The 16891-nt window shown below is 40.9% G+C and overlaps 1 protein-coding gene across 6 annotated transcripts in view; it reads right to left on the bottom strand.

The window, feature by feature from the left end:
- The window catches only part of suco (SUN domain containing ossification factor), a 45017-nt gene that overhangs the window by 19466 nt on the left and 8660 nt on the right, over positions 1–16891 (bottom strand). For 2 of the 6 annotated variants that reach the window (XM_042221356.1, XM_042221357.1), the window contains exons 1-3: positions 11647–14769; positions 6088–6202; positions 4206–4307 (exon numbers count right to left, since the gene is read on the bottom strand). In XM_042221356.1, coding sequence (XP_042077290.1) covers positions 4206–4307; positions 6088–6202; positions 11647–11708 — 279 coding nt within the window. In that variant the 5' untranslated portion in view covers positions 11709–14769. Of the gene's footprint in view, positions 1–4205; positions 4308–6087; positions 6203–11646; positions 14770–16891 lie in introns of those variants that run through there. The other 4 variants (XM_042221359.1, XM_042221360.1, XM_042221358.1 and 1 more) reach the window with 3 other exon arrangements.

Genomic DNA, 16891 nt, shown 5'->3' with positions numbered 1-16891 from the left:
CTCAAACGTTAGAACATGCTCTTCCCCGCAGCACGTCGTGTAATAAATACTCAAAGAAAATGGCTGCCTTTACAACTTATGTCTAAAAAAAATAAATTTATACACACACACACACACACACACATATATATACATATATACACATATATACACATATATACATATATACATATATATATACATACATACACATACACATATACATATATATATACATATATATATATACATAGCAGCTGGATAGCGTAGTGGTTAGACTACACGCCTTTGGAGCAGAGGATCGCAAGTTCGATTCCTGCCTGGGGCGTCTGTATCCAGTAAGGGTCCTAAGGCTAGACCCCCTATGCTAAGCGAGCCTACCGCAGACATGAGCGAGACAGATAAATATGAAGGCATGCCGGCTCGGACGTCGCCCGGATCAACAAGGTCCGCGTCAGGTGTTGAGGAACCAGGGCACCCTGACGAAAAGTGGGCTACTGGAACAAGAAGGCATCGGTGGGCAAGAGACGAAAACAGGGCGTTGTTGGAATGCTACTACGCAAGTAACCCCGGCGGAAGGGGCTACATGAATAGGATGACGGACCTATGGATTCTTCGATACCCAACATCCACAATGACGGCGAAACAACTAGTAGCTCAGTGTTCCAACATTCGAAAGAAGGGACTGCTCTCACAGCTAGAGATTGACGAGGTACAACACAAATGCTATGGCAAGGAGGAGTCAGGACGCCAGGTCAGGGGGGAGATATCATCACCCCCACCCGAGATTGGGTACATAGCCCCAAGTGCGATAGGAGAAGGATCGTTGAGTGCGAGAGGAACTGACCTGAAAAATAGGATCATGGCCAAGCTTGAAACCTGGATCCCCCGTAGCCGGTTACCAAGATTACGTGAAGTACCCTCAGAAGGTCTGCTAGATGATGTTAATGCAGCACTACGGGCAATACCTACAACCACGATTACCGACACTAACAAGCTGATCTACAATACGGCAGCAGTGATCAGTGAGATGCTTGGCTACAAGTTGAACAGCCACAAGGGGCAGTACCCTCCATGGAGAAGGAGGCTAGAGGGCAAGATCAAAGTAGCACGGAGGGAGGTTAGCCAACTAACGGAGTTGCAGAAAGGTGCGACAAAGAAGGTGCCTAAGAAATACAGCAAGCTGTCCATACCTGAGGCCTTGGAAACTGCCAAGCAAAGACTCACAGCCTTAGCCAGCCGCTTGAGGAGGTACACCAGAGAGATAGAAGGCAGGAGAATAAACCAGCTGTTCTCCACAGAACCAGCAAAGGTGTACTCTCAGTGGCAAGGGAACAATAATAAGAGAACAGCACCACCAAGGCTGGAGACGGAGCAATACTGGAAGAGCATATGGGAGAAGGACGCAACCCATAACGGCAATGCTCAGTGGCTAGTGGATCTGAGGGCAGACCACAGCGACCTCCCTGAACAGGGTCCAGTAACCATCACAGTGGCAGATATCCAAGAAAGGGTCTCCAGTATGAAGAGTTGGACAGCACCAGGGCCCGACATGGTTCACGCCTACTGGCTAAAGAAGCTGACTGCACTCCACGAGCGTCTGGCAGCACAAATGAACCAGCTGCTAGTTAACGAGAGACACCCGGAATGGCTAACCGAAGGTCGGACGGTCCTGATCCCCAAGGACCCCAAGAAGGGACCGGTCCCCTCCAACTACCGACCAATAACCTGCCTCAGTACTACATGGAAGCTCCTGTCAGGCATCATATCGGCTAAGATGAACAGGCACATGGGTCAATACATGAGTGGGACACAGAAAGGAATTGGCAAGAATACCAGAGGCGCAAAACACCAGCTACTGGTAGACAGAACAGTCAGCCGAGACTGCAAGACCAGACTGACCAACCTGTGCACTGCCTGGATTGATTACAAGAAGGCCTATGACTCAATGCCCCACAGCTGGATACTGGAATGCCTAGAATTGTACAAGATCAATGGGACCCTAAGAGCCTTCATCAGGAACTCAATGGGGATGTGGCGTACAACACTAGAGGCCAACTCCAAGCCCATAGCACAAGTCACCATCAAGTGCGGGATCTACCAAGGAGATGCTCTGTCCCCACTGCTGTTCTGCATAGGCCTGAACCCCCTCAGTGAGATCATTAACAAGACTGGCTACGGATACCGACTACGGAACGGAGCAGTTGTCAGCCACCTCCTGTACATGGATGACATCAAGCTGTATGCCAAGAGTGAACGAGACATCGATTCACTGATCCACACTACCAGGCTATACAGCAATGACATTGGAATGTCGTTCGGACTGGAGAAGTGTAGTCGGATGGTAACAAAGAGAGGGAAGGTAGTCAGAACTGAGGGGATTGAACTACCAGAAGGCAACATTGCAGACATAGAGGACAGTTACAAGTACCTGGGGATCCCGCAGGCAAATGGGAACCATGAAGAGGCCGCTAGAAAGGCTGCAACCACCAAGTACCTGCAGAGGGTCAGGCAAGTCCTGAGGAGTCAGCTGAATGGTAAGAACAAGATCCGGGCCATCAACACGTACGCCCTGCCCGTGATCAGGTACCCTGCTGGGGTAATAGGCTGGCCAAAGGAGGAGATAGAAGCCACTGACATAAAGACAAGAAAGCTCCTTACCATGCATGGAGGGTTTCACCCCAAGTCCAGCACCCTGAGGCTGTACGCTAAGCGGAAGGAAGGGGGCCGGGGACTGGTGAGTGTCAGCACCACAGTCCAGGATGAGACAAGGAACATCCAAGAATACATTGGGAAGATGGCCCCAACTGACCTAGTGCTCAGTGAATACCTCAGGCAGCAGAAACCCAAGAAAGAGGAGGGAGACGAGGAACCATCATGGAAGGACAGGCCCCTGCACGGTATGTACCACCGGCAGATAGAGGAGGTGGCTGATATCCAGAAATCCTACCAGTGGCTGGACAAAGCTGGACTGAAAGACAGCACAGAGGCACTAATCATGGCAGCACAAGAACAAGCTCTGAGTACAAGATCCATAGAGGCTGGGGTCTATCACACCAGGCAAGACCCCAGGTGCAGGCTGTGTAAAGATGCCCCAGAGACAATCCAGCACATAACAGCAGGGTGCAAGATGCTAGCAGGCAAGGCATACATGGAACGCCACAACCAAGTGGCCGGCATAGTGTACAGGAACATCTGTGCCGAGTATAACCTGGAAGTCCCGAGGTCAAAATGGGAGATGCCCCCAAGGGTGGTGGAGAATGACCGAGCTAAGATCCTGTGGGACTTCCAGATACAGACGGACAAAATGGTGGTGGCTAACCAACCGGACATAGTGGTGGTAGACAAACAGAAGAAGACGGCCGTAGTGATCGATGTAGCGGTTCCGAATGACAGCAATATCAGGAAGAAGGAACACGAGAAGCTGGAGAAATACCAAGGGCTCAGAGAAGAGCTCGAGAGGATGTGGAGGGTGAAGGTAACGGTGGTCCCCGTGGTAATCGGAGCACTAGGTGCGGTGACTCCCAAGCTAGGCGAGTGGCTCCAGCAGATCCCGGGAATAACATCAGAGATCTCTGTCCAGAAGAGCGCAGTCCTGGGAACAGCTAAGATACTGCGCAGGACCCTCAAGCTCCCAGGCCTCTGGTAGAGGACCCGAGCTTGAAGGATAAACCGCCCGCAGGGGCGTGCTGGGTTTATATATTATTTGTCTAAAAATTATTTTCATGCATCGGTTAAAACACTCGACTCCAGCTACATGACGCCCAGCTGGAAACACTTCACGCAAGAGGAGCTGCCCGAGATTCACAGAATTTACAGAAAATGTTAAATTTTTGTGATTTATATCGTTATCGGACGATAGATGTCTTATATCGGGATATGAGGTTTTGGTCATATCGCACAGCCCTATTTCTGATGCAATTTAACTGCTCACCTAGATCAGTGCCATCAGATTAAGATCAACATTATTTATCATTTTCCTTTTCCAGTTCATGTGTTTGTGTCCCACATACATAATATACTTTTAAGAGTTTATGGTGCACAATTAAAAGCTGAGCTCTGCCTCACACTCCACCTTTAAGGTATTTACAACCTCAATTTCCCTTTTTATATTGACACTTTTTTTTTTTTTTTTTTTTAAAGCCTGCCTTAGTATCCTGTTCACTGTAACTTAACTTTTTGAGCGATACTCTGGAAAACTTCCAATAACTGATGTGTCTTTTTACCTCTTCATGGTGTATGCTCTGTTTTTGTAGTTTCTCTCGTGCTGCTCTCTCGGTTTCTAGCCCCATATCGTATGATGTGTGTGTCTTCCACTCTTCCACCACCTAGGAGAAAATGAATAATAAGAACACAGGATAAGAAATACAAGTTAATGACATTACTGGCATTGTTACTAGATTGAGTTTTATTCTACAAATTAGTTTTTTTGTATGTAAAAATGTCAAAAGCAAAAGGTCTTTCCACCTCCTGATGTGAAAAAGCCTTTTGTCGATGGACAAAGGCAACATTATAAGGCTAATGACTGACTGCCAGGGCTGCTGGCAGAGCTGTTTGTTGTTGGACCTCAAACAATGATTCTTTTTCTTCTGTGCCCACAAATGCATACCAAAACTCATTCACTTCCCCAAATGATCATTCATTTCTGATACTCACTGACACATGAATACAGAGAAGCATTTCAAATGTTTTTAAAAGTGAGGCGATCTACAATTTTCCTCGTCCTACTTCGAACAGCTGCAATGACATCGACACACTTTGTATGAACTACTTTCAGTTAAGACAATATTTAGCCATGAAAGCCTGAGAAAACATGTAGCGCTTTGAACCCACAGAGCAGGTCCTAACCTAAATCACATCAACCTCTATGACTGATTCTGCAGAGCAGACCAGGTTCTGACTGCATGTAACTGGGCTGGTTACTCAGCTTTGTGAGTAACCATTTACCTGGATTTGGTTCCACTTTTTGTCTTTTTTTTCTCTCCAAAATGCAGTGTCATAACCATCGATTATTGTCTGCCAACTACTCAGATTGTCATTTTATTAATCTTATCAACATTTGATGGTGGCAGATGGAACAGGAAGTCTTGGCCTGGATAGCCACAGACTACACTTTGGATAGTCTCAGGAAGCTATTTTTTAATGTGTTCCCAGATAAAGTCTTCTGGTTCTCTTTGTGCTTGTCAAGTCTGATGTAATTAGCTATTTTCAGATCCAAATACTCTTTTGTTTGCCTAAAGCAAAGATGTTCAGAGGTACCATTCATGTTTAAAAACAGCCCAGATTCACTAAACTCCATTAAAGTGATCAGCTGAGCCGTTCTTCCAGATGTTAGAAGGTATTGGTAAGCTATAGTTACCTAGTTGATGTATAAAGATGGGTTGTGATTGATGTAAAGAAGAAAAAAGTAAATACTAGAAAGATTTGGGAGGGTTTTACACTAGTTGACACATTTATCTGCCACTCAACAGCTAGCTGGGTATCTTTAGGCTATTATAAACATCGCAACACTGGCAAAGTATTAATTGAAATACAGCACTTGTTAGCCATCAGATCACAGGAAGAAGATAAAGAAAATAGGCAATAAAAGCCCAGAGTGTCTGATGTGATCCTACCCAAAATATATATATAATTATTAATTGCTGGAGGGATACTTCGAAAATGCTCCCTAACCTTATTTGTAAAACAGGAATTTTAGTTGGGCAGACAGCGATCCACTTCTGACGGACCAACATATTGGTCTCCAGGATATCAGTGAGTTTTTAAGCACTTAAGCACTTAAAGGTGTACTCCATTTAAACACTGCTAATTGAAGACTTTCCTACTCAGAACAGCAGGTCACTGAAATAACAAGAACCTTAGCCAAAAAAGAAGGGCCTTGGAGCGCAAAACTGGATCAATAGGTGCCAACTTAGCAAACACACCAGCCCATTTTTCGTCAACGTTTACTGGGTCACTAAAGTTCATGACCCAACTCCCACAGGTAGAACTTGGTGTTAAGATGACCGTTTCTGTTTTTCACATTAAGAACGATTATACAGGTCTCCAAATTGTAATCTGTTACAGTCAAAAGCTGAGATACATGAAAAGGCCAGAACTTCTACACACCTTGTTTTGCGTGGAGTCCTGCTCCTGCTCGAGGCCATCAGGATCTTTCTCCTGTCGAGGCTGACCTGAGCCGGACAAGCTCTGCTCTGAACAATAGACATGTTGACTAGGGTACCTGAAAGACAAACAAGAGAAGATTTGTTAGAACATTTATAAGCCTTTATATACACACACATTTTAAAAACAAACAAACAAACAAACCAAAAGAAGGATTACTGTAGAAGTACTTGGGCTAGCCTAAGTAGCCTTGGGGGAAAGAGCCACTCACACAGTTAATTAAAGCACTGACTATAGGAGAACAAAGAAAGCTTCGAGTACAGGAGAGCAAAAGTAGAGATTCAAAACAAGGGCTAAAACCAAAGGAAGGAGTCCACATTAAGTTACAAGGAGAGACAGACAGGAACAGAATTGCATGAACAAAACAGGGTAAACCAAATTCCTTTTGTCATGTGTATTCTTATAAGCTGCTCAAGGCAAACTATTTTCTTTGATTCAAATTTGGCTTAGGATATTGCTGTAATTCTTTTAGCCATCTGAAAGTCAAGTGAAAAAAAAGTGTAGCCTGAGCACTTTCTGCACTGCTTCTTCGTGTATCTTGTTGTCAAACTACTAATGCCTATCAATTTAAACACGCAGGTGTTCTACACCAGCTGTTCTGAAAAGTTCGCTAATTCGTAGCTCTTAATGGTGTCGCATTAAATCACCGACTGTGAGGAGAATAAAAGTACTTTTACTGAATTGACAAAGTTGCAAAGACACACACTATTGTGTTTTTGTTTTTTTGTTTTTTTAAATTACACAAGTTTTATACTTCAGGTGAAATGAGCATTTTGTGAGATATTGAGATTCCCATGACTCTCGGTTATGTTCACCAACTTCCACCAACCTGCAGCGTGTTCAAACTACATAATCTCAAAAATTACTGGGGTGGGGTGTGTGTGTGTGCGCGTGCGAGTGGTGGTGGGGGGGCACGTTAACCTTATATCAAATGAATGTCAACTTCAACAGTAAGTTAATAAAAAGGAGATCAAACAAGGATGGAAAGGTTATGAAACCACAAGACCAGAGCTAATAAAAGGCAAACAAAGCAAGAGACCGAACAAAGAAACAAGGCAGGGAGGCGGGAAAGATAGGCACAACTGTTTCTCAGTTATTACTATATTAGTGGAGTAGAAATGAAAAGCAAAATGAAACAAGAGGTAGGTCTCAACTGTCTTAACAAGTTAACTTAAGCCATCTGTCAGTTAGTTGATATTATAACAGGGTGAACAAGTTAGTCAGCATACAGACTTTGAGCCATTCATTTGGCTTATAGATTTAGTTAAACTGAATGGCTTTAGCTTTAAAGAAAGAACTCACACATTTGGGAAGCAAAACAGAAAACTTAAACTGATTAAATAATTTAGTTCACGTCGGTGAAAAAAAAAAAAAAAAATCAACAAACCGTGTCAAAGCTTCCAATGTAAGAAACCACAATATGGAAACTGCCTGCTCATTTAAACTAGAGCTCATGTGCACTTATGAAAGGAAGCATACAAAGCTCAAACCTGAAGCATAAAAAAAAAAAACACCCATCAGTAACTGTTGCACAGACAGACAGAAAGACACAACTCTACTCGCAAGTGCCATGTGATCCTCAGGCTGAAACAGTTAGCCTTGAGTGCTCAAATGTCAGGAGAGAGCGAAGCACATGGACAATCATGTTAGCGCTCTGTCAGCCTGGCTGTCAGGAGTAAGGAGATGCACAGTGAGCAGCATACGCAATCACTGACAGACAAGCATCTGTGCAAGTCAGTGTCCTGTCACTCAGAGAGCCCTGCCATCCGTATATTCTATGTTTGAAGAGACTAAATAGACAAGACAAAAAACAAAACAAAACAAAAAACATGAGAAGAACATCTTTTGAAAGCTTTGACCCCTCTAATATAATCATCTCGGGCACAGACATTCACCAAACCTTCTGTTTAGGAAGGTCCGGCAATAAGAAGCTGGCTTAAAGAGATGGTTAAATTAGATTGTTTCTCTTTCAGATATTAGAGAAACTGAGGTCTAGTGTCTTTGGTGGCAGGCCCGATATCATCAGGCGATATATGCTTTTTGCTGATTCATCAGTAACAGCATTCATCAAGTGTACACAAACACTTGATGCAGCAAAAACACAATCAGCAGATCTGAGCAGAGTTGGGCAGAGTGTAAATAATTACATAATTCTAAGGGAAATCTGTCCATGCTTTATGGTGATCGACTGAATTCTCACTTTAAAAGTGAACAAAATAAATCAATAAAAAAAAATTTAACAAACCCACAATCAAATATCATTATCACATCAGTATAATAATAATAATAATAATAATAATAATAATAATAATAATAATATCATTAAAAACAAATGCTATAATCAGTCAGGCTCTACTGATGGGATTCACCAAGCCCCAGTATAACACGGCTGATGCCAACATTTGGTGATTTGATAAAGTGCTTTTTTTCCCCCCCATATAACTGAATAACATATGTTATCTACAAGTCCTTACAAAAATAAATGCAACAAATTTAAAAGGGGATCAATTTAGTAATACAACAAAGCCATTGTTAATAAAGATGACTCAGTTTATTACAAAATGAATCACAGCCCAGTCTATGGTTTTACCCCAGTATATATATTGGGCAGAGGAGCAAAGTGTTATATCTGTGCCAGAGCTCAATTCTAAAGAGTATTAAACTCTAAAACCGAGGAATTAAATTTACTATTGGTTTAGAAACAGGTTGCTACACAAGCATATTTTAACCACATTTGTTAATTGTCATTTCATTTATTCAAGTATTACAGACATCTTATCTTGTTAAACAGAAAAATTTATAGATCGCTCTTAAATTAAAGTCATACAGACTCTTCGACTCTTTTGTATGTGGATTGTTCATGCTTACAAGCATAGCCATCTCCAAGCCAGCAAAAACCCTGACACAGCTGTCAAAATGAAATGATGAAATATGTGCACGAACGTATATGTGTTAACACCTCGTAGTGTAAGCGTTCCCCCAAAGGTGATAAAATGAGCCACAAAGCCAGAGGGGGAACCCTAAAAGCCAATCACTAGACAGACACTAAGGAGTAAATATGGAGCACAAGCTAATGTATCTTCCTGACTAAACTTAGATCCATAGCTTTAAGCTATTTTGTGTTGCGTTTCAAATGTCTCCTGTGACCCCTTATAACTCAAACACACATGAATGTAAAGGGAAGACCTCGTCCATTCAGTGACGTCACGATATTATGTAACAGACCATTAGCATATCTTGAGGTCAGCGTGGCATCCATGTATGCAACAGGGATGATTAATGGTTTTATCCTAAAATACTTTTAACTTCAATTTTAAACAAACATGAACGTTCATGAAAATATTGATTCGTTACCTAATAATCACGTGCTGACTAAAGAGCAGAAAAATCATTAAAACACATGTTTAGTCAAGTCAGAGCTACTCCATGCCTTCAAAAGCTAAACCAGTGTTTCACACACAGACGCATATGAATCATAGATGCCCACACAGTCAAATACAGACTCTTTACCCTAATATCAAAAAGGAACAAAATGTACTCAAAAATCTTCTGAAAAAACAAAAATTCCAGGAAAATCCATGCCATGTGCCTGACACCAACATGCCAATTCATTTTATTTTGGATTATAATAGACTTCTGTTAAACTTTTCAGGCTACAGCCACCTCAAAGCGCTTACCAGGTCCTTGCCTGCAAAACTCTTCCATACTCTTTGCAGTGATGGTTTTTGTTCCCTTATTTCTCTTCCTGTACATAGTCGTAAAGCTTGTAGTGCAAGCTTTTCCTAAACCAATCAACTGTTGCATTGCAGATCTATTGAATCACATGTGTGTCGAGTCAAGGAAATAATCTGACCAGTAAAGCAGAATCAATAATGGCATTGCTAACAATCAGTGAAAACACATCACGTCAACATGCAACAGCTGTGCTGTGCAGCTTCCTTTTGGTTGCTTCCACCTTTTTAGTCTTCGTGACTTATCCAAAAATCATTTATAACTTGAAAGTGCATGCGTGGCCTGGAATTACACAGAGACAAGCAGTCGATCATGAGACGGAAGATAAAAGAGGTTGTGTCTGAGTTACGAGTCTGAAAGAAAACAAACAATCAATATAGCAAATATAGGAGTAAGATGAAGTAATAATGTTATTTTCACTTTCCCTCTATGCATGTATTACACCAATTCAGAAGCTGAAATACAGTGCAAACCCATCAATTTAACATATAAATCTTTAAATGTGCATCTCACACCAACTGTACTTTTATTGTTATAGAGGAAATAGAATAAGTGACAGGTACCAGATAATTTTGGAGTCTGAGCTGTCTTTTTAAAACAAGATCCTGTGTGGTTTTGGTCAGAAACCTTCAGCTATAAGACGCCTGCAGCTTTGTCCTGTGATTTCTTGACTCTGCATGATCTGCTTACGTAAAGCCGTTCTACAACTGCCACAAAGCCTTAGAATAATTTAAAATTTTGCAAAGATCGGACATCCTCTGGATACTTTGCCAAGTTCTGATATGATTATTTCCTTATTTTTGCCTGATGAAACCTAGACTTTTTCACTTTCAAGTTTCAGATAAAGGCCAATAAGGTCAAATGGAAAAAGTAAAAAAGGTGACTTCAGAAGTGACTTTGCAGCTGCTGCTTCTGTGCAAAGCATGCTCAGTGATGCATCAACTAAACACTGCTTGTTATCATTTTTTTTAAAACTATCATTCAATCTCTCAGATAAGCGCCCTTGTGTAAAATGCAGATGGGTGACAAACAGATCTCACAGTACAGTACACGTCTGTATAAACTTCCTTGATCATGAATGCAAATCTCACAATCATCCCCAATGTGACTCACTGGGAAAATGTTTAAAGGGAAACTTGCAAAGTCATAAATGTGTCTAATCAAATGAAAAAGATTCAAAGATTAATAAATAACCTCAATTCCCCCCCAAAAGTGGGACACTGTGTAAAAGGCAGGTAAACATTTGCTAAGTTTTCTAAGTTCAATTGTGAATAAAATATGGGTTTACAATATTTACAGATGATTGCGTTCCTTTTTTAGCTTTACAGTGTTCTGCTTTTTGAATTGGGGTTGTATACGGAGCAATTCAAGAGCACAAATATGCTGTTTGTACTGAGACATTTAAACCCAAACCAAAATGTCAAACAAGTGGGAGGCACGGTTGGCCTGGCTCCATTCATTCATGGGGATGATGCAAAAAGACCTCAGTGTTGACATTTCTTCCAAAGGTAAGGAGGCAAGGCTGGTGAAGAGAGGAGGAAAAACACCCCCCCCCCCAAAAAAACCTCAAACCAAAACAAAAACAGATAAAATATAACTAAATAAAAACAAAAAAGAGGAGCCGATGTGAGAGTATCAGCTTTGGGGGTATACTGTGACCTACTTTTTAAAATTCAAAAGTGTATGCAACAGTGGGAGGGGGAACATAGTACCCACAAGTGAAGAAGTGGGGAGAACACTGCAACACACTGTATGGCATTTATTACATACCAGTAGTGGGTTAACCTCAAGACGGACGAGCATGAGTCAGCAGTCGGCAGAGTCTTCCCCATTCTGCTTCTCTTCTCGTTTCCTGACCGAACTCATACGGTCCTAGGATTTTCAGTAAGTCTTTTGCCTTTTGCATATTAGTCTCTAAAAGCAAGAAATATTCCTAATAATGATGAAGATAACACTTTATAGCCAGATGCACAGAGAGGCAATAGCTACATGTCTGTGCTGGTTCCGAGCACACAAATCCCCTGATATTTCCTGTTGGCTTTAGGCGCATTCAGAATCGGGAGACACGATTTAGCCTCATCGAATCAACTGTACTATACTAACTGACTGGGTTGACACAGGAGACAAAACTGCAGAGGCAACAAAGCGAGAACTGTTTAATCTGCCGACAACAACAAGTCTAATTTTATCACCAGCTGCACGGCATGCAAAGTGCCCTCTGATCTCTTGTCACGCAGGAAGTTTTCCTTCTGTCTTAAAGATTTTAGACATATTGATGTACGCCTATGACCTTTCTCCTCTTTCACCAATTAGTTTTTTTTTTAAATGAAATATCAATAACATATACAAAAGGTCATCATCCTGCCCCGTCATACAAACTGATCTTGGTCCCAACATGACACTGCAGCACATGTAGCCTTCAACGTCAGTCACAGGAGATTAGTTGCCGTCTTTCGATTTCCTGACCTAAATCTCTGACCAGCTTGTTGCTCTCCATTACATAAACTCTCCCTGACACACATATTCATTTTAAATAACCAACAGCATGTGATAAGTTTAGAAATCCATTAAAGAAAAACTTTCTATTTTGACACAAACAACAAGTTAAAAGGAGAAATGTCAAATAAGGTTAAATTACTCAAATTACTATGGTTTTAAATTCATAATAAAGAGCAGAGTGAATACTACATTATCTGTCCTGTGTCCACGGGGAAAGGAGAGTCTTGTGATCTTCACATTATTCCAGATATGAGGGGAGTTGCTGGCTGGAGTGAGTTAAGAAGGAAAACCATGTCAATAACAGCTTAAACTTGAGTTCAACTTTTCTCTTTAAATTTGACTGTAAAGCCAACCCAGCCTAACCACACACAGAATTTTAAAAAACGAACAAACAAGAAATTCAAAAGTCCCAATTGCTGAGGATTTATTTTCCTTAGCCACAGAAATTGAGAGAAAGACACACAATGTTTTACTTTCACACTGAATAGAGACAGGAACATGGGAGAGGTAAAAGAGCTGAGGAGAGAATCCAGGATCCACGTGGCCAGAGGTGGATTATGGGGCGTGGAGATGTGCCAGGGCTTGCCTGGAAAAGTAGGCCAGAGCATCTGCCAAGCAGACAAAAACATGCCGTCACTGTTTGGAGGAAAACAGAGGGCAGTGCCTAAAGCTCGGCCTTAAGAGGACTGACCATGTTTGCGTGTGCAAGTTGGAGTCTGTGTGCACGCCAGTTTTGCTCCACATTGAAGCATGAAATAACGGACAACAGCAGTTTGTTCTAAAGCTTGCTGATCCTCCATAATCCTCTTCACTGATGCATCCTCGTAGCCACCAGGACAGAGCGGCTGAACTGGAAAACTGCTCGCTTCCCAACTCAGAGAGTTCTTAACCAGGGTCTAGCTGCAGCACATTGCTGGTATAAGCAGGTGTTCTGGTCTGGTTTATTGACCGCTGGTGAAGTACATCAGGGATCTTCAAGATTTTTCATTTTCAAGCACTACATGGTCATGCACTAGTTTACACAGCTCCTTGTTCACATGATTCAGCCTTGAGAGCTCCGAGAGTTCCTTATCACTCTCGTCACGCAACGAGAGTGATAAAATTCTTTATCAAAGATGATAAAGAATTTTCCTCATCGCTGACTGCAAAATTCTTAATTTGCTTTTTAAAATACTGAATCTCCCTTTTCTGATTATCTCCAGTCTCATGTCAGCCTTTTTATAGTCTTTATGCAGACTACATTTTCTTTTTAAATCTTTTGATAATCATTTCATCTTTTTCCTCATCTGCGATCATCAAACTTGCCATGCAATTTAACCTTTCCATGAAAAACCATGTCAAAATTTGTACCCTATTTTGTCACCTATAAGGTGACTGATAACTATCACTGAATGCATTTTTCCCCTCTATATTCAACACTTGTCAAATGCTCATGTTTACTACCTAGTGCTGCAGACGCATTAACCTGTAAACAATAGCAATGCTGCATTTTTCTTACTGCCTTCCTCCGCTTGGAGTGACCCAAGTTACTGTAATGGGGTTTGAGTACTGGGTTCATTTGCCTAAGTGCTATAATGCTATGTGCGGACTTGACGTATTGGAGGAGTAGAGGCACTGCAATATACTTCAGCCATTAAGAATAACTAGCCCTGCCTTCTGACACAAAGATACAGGCCTGTACTTATCAAGCATCAGATCAGATCAGAAAGCAGTCACACCTGACTCAGAGGGTGTTGCTTCATTTACTTACTTGCCTAATTTTTGCTTACAGGTTGAAATATCTCAGTCTTTTCCTTAGAATCAAAGTGGAGTTCGCAGCTGTCCTAATCTGTCAGGATTTCCCAGTAGCTGGAAAGTAAAAGGAAAAAAAGTCTGTGCAACAACTAAGTGAACAGAAGATTAAATTAAAGGACAAATTGGAAAAAAAAAAAATCCCTGTCAGACTAATTCCACAAAAGCTTTAACGCAACTAATGGATAGATAGAAAAGGTGAAGGTTAAGCGTCTGTTAACAGTTAACGAGGGATCAACCAATTTAAATCGTAAAACTGCTTTATGATAACCCAACTAAGTGTGGAACAAAATAATACTGAGGAAGTTGCAACAGTAAATGATGGAGTCTAATGGACCATTTAGAGCTAGTTTTGAAGGAGCAGAGCACCAGTTAGGTTATCTGGTCAATGGGCTATGAGTTTATGTTTCGGCAATGTGTCCATCATTAACCAAGCCACAATTCACAAATTTATTAATGGCTACACTTCATCAAATATTAGTCAGACTTTAATCAAGTGTACACGCAATAAAGACATGATGGGTCCTCACCCAAAGTGTGCTCTAAGGCAGCGGTCCCCGACCCCTGGGCCTCGGACCGCTACCGGTCCGTGAGTCGTTTGGTACCGGGCCGTGAGAGTTGAGGCTCAGGTGTGAAATGTATAGTTTTCAGGGTTTTTAAAATCAGTTTTCAGTGTTATTTTGTTATCGTTAACTCGGTTTTCCTCGGTCTTTTTCATGTGTGTTATGAATAAATCTATTTTTCGGTACCGGTACTAGTTTTATTTTGTTGTATTTATCTGCGACACCTTAAAGGCCAGTCTGTGAAAATATTGTTGTCATAAACCGGTCCGTGGCGCCAAAAAAAAGTTGGGGACTGCTGCTCTAAGGTCAAGGCCACATCAGTCATTTTACAGGCACTTATCCATTTTCACAAGAAATACTGCCTTTCCTTGAGTACTTGTCAGATCTTAGTGTCTTAACTTAAAACGGTGTCCCAAGGTCAACAACAAGGTGACATCTGTGATTTTATAGCTAATATAATGAGAACTTTGATTAATCGGGTACCAGATGAAACACATCATCAGTGACGTTCTGGTTAAGTTTTAATCATATGTGCCACTTTTATTATTCAATTAACTGCATTTATTTGAAAGCTGTCTGATACGAAAACGGACGCTGAGCCAAAATTTGCATGTCACAAATGACTATTTAAACTGTATTAAAGCTCAGAGTGATAAAGCTTTTATTCTGCATCCCTTAAAACAGACGTCAGACTTTAACGTGTACGTGACAGTTTGTTACATAACGCCAAAACCTCATCCTGTTCCTTCTCAATATCACATAATTACAATTTAATAACACACTTGAGTAGACTTTAGATCCTGAAAGGACACATACGCTTATAATCCAAACCACTTTAAAGTATTTGTGAAACTTGTCTTTATGATTTATACGGATCACTCTGAGTATACCAGCACTGTGACGCACCTTCAACATTTACACAGGAGCCTTTATCCAGGATGTAGTTTGAATGAACAGACACACCTCTATTTGGGAGCTATCCCATGGTGCACCAAGTAGGCCAAGTCACCAGCACTGCTGCTTCTACAGGCATAATTCACTAAACCAGCCAGCAGTCTACTGATTTTATAAAAAAACCTGGGAATAAATCACAAATAAATTCATATATTTTAGAGGGGAAAAAAGAAAGAAAAAACCCAACATAACTGACAAAAAAAAAAAAAAAAAAAGACAAAAAAGTCTTAAGTTTTAGTCTTTACTTAATTTGGTAAAGCAACCAGTTTGAGGCTTTGGTGAAAATGCCTATTGACAGTGACACTTCTACATGCATGACTGCTTTTATTGTAAAACTGGTTCTTGGTTCTTAACTTCTGATAAATGCCACTCCTATCATAAAAACAGCTAAAACTGAAACTAAAAAAAGAAAAAAGAAAAAAAGAAGGAAGACTAAAACAGGACTCTGGAATCCAGCTGCAAATAAAATGAATCCAAAATAAAAGAGCTACAGTAAAATGCAATAACCATTTTAACACCAGTTGGATAAACATTTTAAAGTCACGCTGGCAAAGACTGTTTGCGCAAAAACACCATTGAGCACCTAATTTTAAACACATTTGCAAAGACAAAGCCAAATAAGATTTGTATTTTATTATTCACAGATTTTTTTTCCACCATCATTCACGTTTCGCTTAGTTCTTCGATCTAGTAAGAAAAATAAAACTGCATAAACTGAAACAAATGCATGCAGCCCTTTGTCACATATCCAGATTGTTTAGTATGATTTTGTGGATAAAGTTATTTTTATTCATTTTTTAAATAATTCAATTAATTGTTGTTGTTTTTTATTATTATTATCATCATCATCATTATCAATAAATGCAACCAGTTTCCCCTATGAACATTAAAACCTCACACTGAAAAACCTGCAGAAAATGTTTGCACTTTAGCATTCATGAACTGGATACTATAATTGTTACTGATTAAATGCCTAACCCAGGGGTTTCAAACCCAGGGCTCCAGAGTCTTATGTGGCTTTTTTTGTCCATCTGGCTCCCTATAAGTCTGACACAAAACTAAATTAATATAAAAATGATCCTTTTAATTTTGCTGAAATTCAACTGCAGTGGTTAGCATGAATGCAAACACATAAACAGCTAGTCCTGAGTGCTACTAACCCAAAAAGTCAAGGAGAAAATTGGAGGATTTAACCGTGTTTTTTGGCT

The sequence above is a fragment of the Haplochromis burtoni genome, unplaced genomic scaffold (assembly GCF_018398535.1).
Source record: "Haplochromis burtoni strain Fernald_Lab_line unplaced genomic scaffold, NCSU_Asbu1 Contig_65, whole genome shotgun sequence".
In the NCBI taxonomy this organism is placed as follows: Eukaryota; Metazoa; Chordata; class Actinopteri; order Cichliformes; family Cichlidae; genus Haplochromis; species Haplochromis burtoni.
This window is presented reverse-complemented; position numbering and strand designations above follow the sequence as displayed.